At 34.4% G+C, this 11,560-nt stretch overlaps 2 protein-coding genes across 2 annotated transcripts; both read left to right on the forward strand.

Annotated features, from left to right (window-relative positions):
* Positions 1–4,265: 4,265 nt before the first annotated feature.
* LOC112522142 (7-deoxyloganetic acid glucosyltransferase-like) lies at positions 4,266–6,117 on the forward strand. The gene is made up of 2 exons (XM_025131222.1): positions 4,266–4,863; positions 5,104–6,117. The coding sequence occupies exons 1-2, from the start codon at positions 4,266–4,268 to the stop codon at positions 6,045–6,047; spliced, it is 1,542 nt and encodes a 513-aa protein (XP_024986990.1). The 3' UTR covers positions 6,048–6,117.
* A 1,354-nt stretch (positions 6,118–7,471) lies between these two features.
* Positions 7,472–10,828, forward strand: LOC112515561 (7-deoxyloganetic acid glucosyltransferase-like). Its single transcript, XM_025122453.1, has 3 exons — positions 7,472–7,643; positions 9,058–9,584; positions 9,742–10,828. Exons 2-3 carry the CDS (start codon positions 9,074–9,076, stop codon positions 10,656–10,658), a joined length of 1,428 nt encoding a protein of 475 aa, XP_024978221.1. The 5' UTR covers positions 7,472–7,643; positions 9,058–9,073; the 3' UTR covers positions 10,659–10,828.
* Positions 10,829–11,560: the final 732 nt, after the last annotated feature.

An 11,560-nucleotide genomic window follows, 5' to 3' on the forward strand; every position in this document is an offset into this window, starting at 1 on the left:
ATTTTATTACATATAATTTATTTAAATTATATGAATTAATCAAAATACATATAAAAATTATAAACAATTTATTACAGTAAATTAATCATTTTACCAATCGTATCAAATCTTATCGGATGCTGAACAATTATCCTTATATTATATTATTTAAGTACCAAACACATTAATAATTGTTTTTAAAATAATTCTTTATGAGATTCTTAACAGGAACACTGTTGTGAAAAGTTATTCATGGGTTTTTTCTATTCCTAAAGCTATTGTATTTAATTTGGGTTAGGCTATTTACACTATCCATTTTCTAAACTAGTTGTGTATTCGTGCAATATGATGAGAGTCGTGAATTTTAACGATTTTGAAGTTTTATTGGTTTTATTATAGAAGATTTAACGATGATATAAGTTACACTTGGTCTTTACATATTAATACAATTTGAATAAATAAGAGTTATGGTTCAAATTACAGTCTATCGATGAAAAAAATTGTATGACAGTTTGAAATCCAATATATTGAAAATCCAACATATGGTGAATATCAGAGCGAAAACGAGAGCATAGAATCAATAGAGCGAAAACGAGAGTTCTAGAGCAATTGAATGAGAGAACTTTTAATAACTTATGGTGAATATCAGTTTGAATCTCACATTGGGAAATGGGAAAGAAGACATAGAGGTATGAGAGGGTGAAGACATTGGTGAAATGTGTCGAAAGTATCTTCGGAATTGAAAAGAAAAGATAATAATGTGCATTGTTAACTTGTACTATATGCTATTTTAATTGTAGATTAAGAGATTTTAAGACTGAATGCATAAAATAGTAGTACTTAATGTATTATGAGTTATTTTTAATACTTTTAAGACTTTGTGCATGAAAAATAGTTTTTAAAACTTTTGATAAATTTAGTTTATAAGATAGTAATATAACTATCCTAATTAATTGGAATTTTAAAAAAAAATTCCCTACTATTAAGCCGCATTTTTTATAGTTATTATTTATTTATTATTTTTTAACTCCATCTATATCGTTTCTCTTTCTGACACTTTCTTCCATTTCAAACATTTATTATTAAACATACAACTTTTGTAAATGTAATTTTTTTTCTTAATAATTAATTAAAAATGATGTCAATTCGGCAATAAAAATGCTAACACTTATACATAATTGTGTAATGGTGTGCTAGAAAAAGAAGGGAAGGTGGGATAGAGAAAAGGGTCGAAATAAAAGTCTATAAAAAAAGCTGATCAAATTGGAAGGGCGTTGCTGTTTGCACCCTTGATACAGATGTTTAATGCACTGAAAATTGAAATCTTATAAAAAACCATCGAATGTCAACCTCAATCAAACGATATATTATATTTTATTACTATAAATAAATATATTTTAGGGAGTGTATTTTACTTTTTAGTACAAGAATATACATATGTATTAAATGTCCTTAGACTAGTTGATTTAATAGAGTTAGGTCCCGTGACAAAAAACAAAACAAAATGAAAACCACAGTAAAATAAGTTTTTCAAGACTAAAAACAAAAATAGTTATAAGTAAGAAACCATTTTCTTATTAATCTTATCAATCAAGACGAATGATTGTGTCAGAAGGAGAGTTAAGGTAAAAAGTGTAAAAATGAATCTAGACCCTTGATTACCTTTAATCTCAAACTGACTAATGAAGCGTGATTGATACAGAAATTGATCTGGTGTATCTCATTCCATCTCATCATAGTTTATTGAGGTGATAATAATATGACAATAAAAAGATACAAAACAGTAGAACTCAATATAACAATGTATAGAAGCTTGATAACATGTTATGAATTATAGGAGTTCATATATTTCTTTTCCAATTTTTGTGATATAATTTTCAAAAATTCGATAACAAATATATTCATATATGTATATTTGGCAATACTAATAATTTTATTATATCACAAAACAATTACTTATGTTTTTAAAATCCTTTAAATTTAAGTGTATAGTTTAAAATCATATGTATACTTCTTTGAAGATTCACATGTGAATCCCATAAAACAGATAATCAATCGAAAACTCTCCCTTTACGAGAACTATACAATACAGTAAAATAAAGCTAAAAGAGAAAAAGAATAAAAAAAGTATGAATCACGGTTGAACGTTCATGTTTTCATGAATACACATTCGATGTATAATCACATAACATTTGAATTCCATAAAATTTAACTCAACCAAGGTCAAATCAAATTAGAGCTTGGAATATTGGTTAAAAGCCTAACTCAGTAAATTCATCTCCCATAGATTACTTTAGAATCGAGAAAACAGAGATTTTGTTTGTTTTATTCAAAAAATTCTTTATGTTAATCTTTAAAATAGAGAAAATTAGAAAAAAAACCTCTAAATTTAAAGAATTTTATAAAGGGAAAAATTCATAAAAACCAAATGAACTATTCTATTTTGATTGATTAAGTTCCTGAACTATATTTTTAAATAAAAAAATCATTAAATTTTTTCATTTTGAATGATTAATCTTTAAACTATTGTTTTGAATCAAAAAAACCATTAAACTTTCTATTTTGAATGATTCAAGTCATTGAATGTTTTTTTTTTGTGATAAATAACCTATCGAACTTTTAAAAATTGGTTACCTATATTATTTAACAAAAAAGCTACCTGTTATCGACTAGAAAAGCGTTAAAGAAAGAAAGAAACCTGAATCAGTTTTATCGTTTCCAAATCTTACACCCTTCAAATCCCTCACAAACAACGGTATCACTTATTGTCACCACTCGCTATCGCCCCATCATTGTTCGTTCTTCATATCACTTATCACACTATTGACATTTGTCATCGATCTCCCTATTTTTGATCTATTTTTAGGGCTTACTAGTAATTTTGCTTTTAGACATTTTTAGTTGGTTACAAATATTGTTTTTGAGTTAAAATGATGTAAATAAGCAATTTTTAAAAGTTGATCATTAATTTTATTGAAAAAAATTGCATAGAAACCTAATCATTCAAAATGAAAAAGTTTAATGGTTTTTTTATTAAAAAAATAGTTTGAAGACTTAATCATTAAGATAAGAAATTTTATTTTTTTTATTCAATAAAAATAATAATTCAAGGACTTAATCATTTAAAATTGAATAATTCTGAACTCTTACGTTTTTTTTAAAACCAAATCTAAAAAGAAATAAATTATTTTTTTTCGGCCAATAAAATCGAGTTATTATTATTTTATATTAATTCTTTTTAAAACCTCTTGAAATGATTAAAATATATAATATTTGAATCTTTAAAATGAAAATATCGTAAGCGTCCACTATAATACAATTTGTAATATAATATCTAATGCATGGTGTTAGCTTTAGAAATTACCCTTTCTACACAAATTAACCAATTTTTTTAAGTAACACATCTATCATGTAAACCGAGTGAATTATAGATTTGGTCTCTTTAGTATGTAAAATATTATGACTAATGTTTTTAAATTCGTTTTATTATGGATTTGGTCCATGTGGTTGTCGTTTTTTTATGCCTATGGTCCCTGTCACTAACAAAGTTCGTTAGTCCATTAACTCAATAATAAAAGACCAAAATACCATTCTTTTTGTCATTTTTAAAAAGTATAGAAGATATTTTGGTCTTTTTATTCTTGAGTTAACGGACTAACGAATTCTGTTAGTGATAGGGACCATAGGCATGAAAAAATGACAAGCACAAGAACCAAATCCATAATAAACCGAGTTTAGGGATGTTAATCATAATATTTTAGATACCATAGAGACTAAATCTGTAATTCACTCTAAAAAACTACATTTTAATAAAATAACAAGGAAACTATGGTGGTGTTTGGGATTTACTTATTTGAAATAAAATTATATTTTTTTTATAATAAGTCTTTATTAACTTATTATAAGTTAGAATGGTTTAACTTTTCTTCAAAAACTTTTTGTTACCGGTTTGACACCAGTATAAGTTGTTTATCCAAACACTTAAAAGTGCTTATTACCGGTGTCACACCAAAATAAATCAATAGATTATTTTTATAAGCTATCAGAAACACCTCTTGTAATTAAACAACATATTTATAACCCGAGGGAACAAAGGAGTGAAGGGATGGGCTGCATTCTTTGAAAATGACCATGTACCTATCATACATATAATTAATTTTTTAGAACGGTACGATTTACGGATCAGAAAATATTTCGTTGAATAAAATAAAATAAAATAAAATAAATTAAATTGAGTTTTTAATAAAAACAAACACGGTTGAAAGAGACTCGAAATTAAAGCATTCATGTTGAAATCTGGTGTATCTTTTCTCCGATTTCAAAATATAACATTATCTTGTTCAAATAAATCATACACCCTCCTCCATTGTCAAACACTCTCAATTTCAATGGCTCCTCATGTACTGATTTTTCCTTTGCCAATGCAAGGCCCTGTCAATTGTATGCTCAAATTAGCAGAGCTACTCTGTCTCTCCGGCATCTCCGTCACCGTTCTCAATACCGATCACATCCAACGTACTCTCCTCCGTCACACCAATGTCTTGTCACGATTCAGCCGCTATCCTAATTTCCATTTCCAGACTATCTCCGACGGACTCCCTCACGATCATCCTCGTTCCAGCGAACGCTTTCTGGAAGTGTGTGAAGGAATGAGAACCGTGACCGAGCCGGCTTTCAGAGAGATGATGGTTTCTGGATGCTTCAGTTCCAAATCTGCTAGTCCTGTGACGGTTATCATACCGGACGGATCCTTTTCGTTTGCACTTGATGTGGCTGAAGAGATTCAGATTCCTTTGATTTATTTTGAAACTGTGAGTCCTTGCGCCCTTTGGACTTATTTGTGCCTCCCTAAGCTCATCGAAGCCGGCGAGGTTCCGTTCAACGGTGAGCTACCTTTTTTTTCTTTTACCGCCGGTGAACTCCAATACAACTAATTATATATCTATCTAATTGCTTAAACTGTTATCAACTTATTAACGATTCAATTAATTTGAAGCATTGATCAAAAGAATCTTAATCAATTTGATGTAATTGTCATATATGATACACTATAGTCATGTTATCAAATTAGCAATGAAACTCGTTCTGTTTCTGTTTGTGATCTCTTCCGTTGATTTGATTCAGGTAACGATCTGGATGTGCTAATAAGAAGCGTTCCAGGCACGGAAACTTTTCTACGTCGCCGGGATCTTCCAGGCTTTTATCGCATTGATAACCTAGCTAATCATGTTATGCAAATCATAATGAATGAAGCTCAACATGTTCCTCGTGCTTATGGTGTCATTATCAATACATTCGATGAACTGGATGCATCCATACTCGTTCACATGCGCAATCTCTGCCCAAACATTTACTGCATAGGTCCACTGCACACTTTACACAAGAACCGCCTCGCTGTTGCATCCAAAACAACGACTCTTAAGCAGCAATCCGATGTTTCAAACAGTCTATGGGAAGAAAACCGAACTTGCCTCTCGTGGCTCGATATGCAACCAGCAAAATCAGTCGTTTATGTTAGTATTGGAAGCATGGCACGGATGACGGTGGATCAATTCTTCGAAATATGGCAAGGATTAGTGAACAGTGGAAAACCTTTCTTGTGGGTTCAACGGCCGGGTTCGGTTCTTGGAGAGTATGATGATAGTCAAGTCCCGCAAAATCTTGTGGATGAAACAAAACAAAGGGGATTTATAGCGACTTGGGTTCCACAAGAGGAGGTCCTAGCCCATCCAGCCATCGGAGGGTTTTTGACACACGGTGGATGGAACTCGACCATGGAGAGTATAATGGAAGGAGTACCAATGATTTGTTGGCCATTTTATGTGGATCAACAAGTTAATAGCCGGTTTGTGAGCGAGGTGTGGAAGGTTGGAATAGACATAAAAGATACATGTGATAGAGTTATAATCGAGAAGGCGGTGAATGATCTTATTCATGTGAAAAGAGATGAGTTTATTCGGTCGGTAAAACCATTGGCGGAGTCAGGTGCTCAAAGTGTTGCACAAGATGGATCTTCGTATATGGATTTGAATCGGCTTGTTGAAGACGTTAAATCAATGAACTTGTAATATGCAAAAGGCGACGTAGTCCATCTTATAGAGGTTGCACTGAGTTTTAAGACTCCATCCTTATCACTCACTCGTGTGAATCAAATCATGAATTACTTCAAAGGAATAATTTTGTCCGATTCAAAATTTTGTGACGATAAACTCGAACTCGTACAAATAATGTTGCCATAAAAAATGATTAATGACTTTTGAAAAGGGACCAAATAATTGGATTCACGCTTACTGAGAGAAAAAAAAATATTTTCTTTGTTTCATGGGCTGCATCTAATTTTTTGGCATAAATATTCGACTAAATCTAATTTTTTTTAATCACTTAATCACTACAATTATTGATCTATAATAATTTTCTATTGTTTTAAATCTAATTAATTAAATTATAAAATTTGGGGTCTGGTGGGAATTACTATTTATAGATTTGGAGAAGATTATTATGTTCGTAGTATATCAATAAGACACATTTATTTTGCACAGAGGAAAGAAAGGTTAAATGGATGATGGGATCATCTCCCTCCCGCCTCACATCCTCGTCTTCCGTTCGCCTGTTGAATGGCCACCTAAACCCCATGTTTGATCTAGCAGAGCTGCAGAGGTCCTCTGCATCTCCGGTCTAGACGTCATATTTCTTAAATCCATATCCAAACTTCCGTCTCCAGATCATCTCCGATGGACTGCCACCAGAGCATTCACGATCTGATATTCTGATACCATGGAGTTGTTAGAATCTTTTGAGACCCTGGCGAAGCCGTTTTCCAGAGACTTTCTGGCTTCGGGAAGGTTGATTTCTGATTAGCGTCGACCATCGAGCTGTATTATTTCCGATGGAATCATGAGTTTCGTGTATGGGACGTTGCTAATGAGATTCACTTTCCTGTGGTTCCTGCTTTCACATTAAGCCCTAGCTGTCTTTGGGTTCTTTCGAATCCTCCTAGCCACATCGGAGCCGGTGAAGCTTCTAATCTAATCGGAGGTACTTACTGTGAATTACAGAAATCTGTTGTTTGAAATTAGTTGCTCGTTCACATTTCTATCGTGAATCTTACTCTTAATTCAGGAAACGATGAGCATTTTTTCATAAAAGGTGTTCCCGGCTTGGAAGGTATTCTCACCGGCGGAGATCTCGCAAGCATGATGACTTTGCTAATCCTTTCTGGAAGCATCTAATCCTAATGAAACAAATCCAAGAGCTTCCTCGAGCCCATGGGATGGACCCATACTCTCTCGAATTCAATCCATTTGCCGAACCTATACGCTATTGGCCCAATCCAAACCACCTATGGGCCAGACAAGAAGCCCGAAGAAAACCATATATTTGTTTTACAAAATGAACTTTGGAAAATATATTTGTAAAAACCATATATTATATTTCATTTCATTTCATTTATATTATATGCCCTTAAATAAAAAATAAAAAACTTGTTTTCTTTGGTTTCGTCAATTTCTTTCGTTTACAAGTCAATTCATAAAATAAAAATACTCAGATGAGGCCTTCTTTCCATTTCTTCTTCTTCTCTCCCAAACTAATAACAAACCGTTAGGGTCTTCGTCGTCGTCTCTTCACTCCTCGAGTACATCAATCAGCTGTGTTAAATCCCAAAGGTACTTATTGTGATTACGACTGCTTCTGCGTGTATATTTTGTATTTGATGTAAGGTTTCTGGTTTCTGGTTAAGATGATGATTATTGGAGTTTTTATTTCTACCTTTCTAGGTTTGAATTTAATCAAGTTCTTCCTTACTGTTGGGTGAATGTACATGCACTTTAATACTTATGAGCGAGAAACTTAACTTTTAATTATCCTTTTTTTAAAATCAAGATTATGATCAGATCTAAAATCAAAATGACCCTGAAAAATCCTACTCCGCGGATTATGATCGGATCTGTATGACTGTATCTAGGGATGGCAAAAAAACCCGCACCCGATGGGGAATCCGATACCCGTACCCGATTTGACCGGGGAATCCCCGAGTTGACCGGGGACGGGGATGGGGAATCCCCAAATTTAAAAACGGGGATGGGGGCGGGGATGGGAATACCCTTCGGGTCTCCGGCCCCGGCCCCGAAATATATATATATATAATATTAAATGTTACCCCGATTCCCAATTTCGATATACAAGATCTTTTCAGTTTATTTTCCCATATTCCCTAATTTAAAATATATATAGTAAGTTGGTTTTTATTAGTGGGCTAAACTTTATGGTTGATAACTTGTCGTGATAATTCAACTTGGTTTTACTGAAATTTCTAGCTTTAAACATTTACAAATCAATAAATATAATGCCCTTTATTCAAGCAAAAAATGCAATTTCACATCCGGGGAAAAATCCCCGATTCCCCGTGGGGATGGGGATGGGGATGTAATCACATAACCCAGCGGGGATGGGGATGGGGATGGGGATGGGGATGGGGAGTGGGGAGTGGGGATCGGGGACGGGGATGGGAAGTGCAATCCCCGATGCCCCCGGCCCCGTTGCCATCCCTAACTGTATCTGTCGATATATTGTGCTTGTGTGATTTATCTGATTGTCTTTGTCACCCCTTGCCATTCAATATCATAAGTTATACGTCATGCGTGATTCTTCAACAAGGTTTATGGGACGCCTTTACTGTGAATAGATGATTAGCTGATGAGTTGCTGTTGGTCGCACCTTAATTGTGCTTTGACTTAATGTACTTCATACCTGGTTACAATTTGGCTTCAGCATGACCATTTACAACGCTCAGAAGGTTTATATTCACAAAATTTATATGGTTTATATAGTTCATTAATATACATTATCTTGTATCAAATAAATTAGTCTTTAACTGCAACTTCAATATACATGGTGTTAGTTATAGAAATCAATTGGTAACTACATTATTTGTAAAAGAAATTTCTCTATGGGACAAAATTGTGATCTAAAAATGTTAATCTGAAATATGATCTAAAAGTGGAATATATGTGATTTAGTGTTTTAGATAGGAATGTATGATTTATGACATGAAATAAGATTTTAATGTTCCTTGTGTAGAGTCATAAACAACAGAATGGATCAAGACACACTCCCACCTCATGTGCTGATATTCCCCTTGCCATTGCAAGGCCCTGTGAACTCCATGTTCAAGCTAGCCGAGCTTCTATGCCTCTCGGGTCTCCATGTCACCTTCCTTGTCACTGATCATATCCATGCCCGACTCCTCAAATACTCCAATATACAGTCCCGCTTTGATGGTTATCCAGGTTTCCGCTTAGAAACCATATCCGATGGCCTTCCAGATGATCATCCGCGCTCTGGAGATGTACTTATGGAAATGTTTGACTCTTTAAAAACCAAAAACAAAATCCTCTTCAATGATCTCTTGACTTCTGGCAAACTAAATTCAGATTTACGCAGACCGGTCACTTGTATAATTGCAGATGGAATTATGGGGTATACTTGTGATGTAGCTAATGATGTAGGAATACCCATTATATTTGTTCGTACAATCAGTGCTTGTTGTCTGTGGGTTTTCTTTTGTCTTCCTAAGCTCATTGGATCTGGCGAACTCCCATTTGCAGGTGCGCTATCTTCTTCTATCTTTACCATTTCTGGTTTGCAGCCGCCATAAGTTTTGATTTAAGAAGATAATTAGTTCTTTTCGTGAAAGAATTGACTTATTTCAGTCATAGTACAAGGCTTGGTATTTGATTTATTTGATTAATCCATTTCTAATAGGAAATGACTTGGACACACCAATAAAGAGCATTCCAGGCATGGAAGGATTCTTAAGGCGCCGTGATCTTCCATTGTTCTGTCGTTCTGGCAACTTATCGGACCCGAACTTAAAGCTCTATCTCCCCGAAGTTACAGAAAACCCAAGAGCTCATGGGCTTATACTCAACACCTTTGATGATCTAGAGTGTCCAATACTTTCCCAAATACAAACTTCTTGTCCGAATCTATACACCATTGGCCCACTGCATTCCCATCTGAAGTATAAACTAGCAGGAGAATCATCCTCATCACTGCCTTCTACAAATAGCCTGTGGAAAGAAGACATGAGTTGCCTTACATGGCTGGACTCACAACCACCAAAATCCGTGATTTATGTTAGCTTCGGAAGTCTTGTTGTAATGACAAAGGAGCAGTACATGGAGTTCTGGCATGGGCTGGTGAACAGTGGGTCCCGTTTCTTGTGGGTCGTTCGGCCAGATTCGGTCACCAGTGACTCGACTGCAATCCCACCGGAACTGGCTCAAGGCACAAAAGAGAGAGGCTACATCATCGGTTGGGCACCACAAGAGGAGGTCTTGGCCCACAGTGCCGTGGGGGGGTTTTTAACACACAGTGGGTGGAATTCGACGCTGGAAAGTTTGATTGAAGGCGTGCCAATGATTTGTTGGCCTTATTTCTTGGACCAACAAGTGAACAGTAGATTTGTGGGGGAAGTGTGGAAGTTGGGTCTGGACATGAAGGATAGTTGCGACAGAGTGATTGTAGGGAAGATGGTGAGAGATTTGATGGAGGAAAGGAGAGATGAGTTTAGGAGGTCAGCGGATCAGATGGCGAACTTTGCAAAACAATGCTTGATGGAAGGCGGATCATCTTATTCAAATTTCGAGCGGCTGATTAAGGACATCAAATCTATGTAAACCCTATATCCACGACATCAAAGCCAGGTACACAGTTTACCCTTGTGTTGAAGCTTATCAGTGACATAAGTGTGCAATCTTTGTTCTAGTTCTGTAACTGAACTTGAAAGTTGAAACAAGTAATGCTACAAAGATTTATTCTGAAATAAGCATGTACTTTAGGAATCTAATTATTGGCCATCAAAATTGATTGTTGATAAGCTTCTTAAACCCGATAAGCACTTACGGAGTAGGAGTCATCACCCTCATTTAACAATAAAACTCTTGATCCCTGTCTTCTCTCTTATCGGGTAAGATTCTCGATTTCTCGGTTCTTGTTATATTCATCTGGTAAGGTAATTGAACTGGAACGCGTTTACTAAGATAAGTGTTTTTTAAAGGGCCCCTAAATGTTTATCCGATAAGGGCTTACCGCACCACTTACCTTACACATGAACATGGAATTTCCAATGATCTTACCTGATAAGCGCTATGATAAAGACCGAGAGTTTTACCCGGTTAGTGCTTACCTGGTAAATTGTTGCATACAATGTCCTATTTAATGGATTAGAGTTTTACATGATAAGACAATGGAGGATGTTAACTTAGATAAATGTTTAAAAATCAATTAAATGTTTCTGAAACCACCTCCATCTCTAAAAGACCATTTCAATAACCCAAAATAAGGCAACGACATCATATTGACATTAAAGTGCCTTACATATTTTTATTTGCAGTTTTTTAAACGACATGGGTACGACTTAAATAACATTGGTAGCTACCAGTGCCTACCACCTAATAAAACAAAATAAATGAAAAATACAAACATCAACACGCATTTCAATAAAATAAAATAAATGAAAATAATTATTAATCCCATCAATTATTTTAATATTATTTATTATTATTATTATTCAATATAT

The sequence above is a fragment of the Cynara cardunculus genome (genome assembly GCF_001531365.2).
Source record: "Cynara cardunculus var. scolymus isolate 2C chromosome LG 1, CcrdV1, whole genome shotgun sequence".
In the NCBI taxonomy this organism is placed as follows: Eukaryota; Viridiplantae; Streptophyta; class Magnoliopsida; order Asterales; family Asteraceae; genus Cynara; species Cynara cardunculus.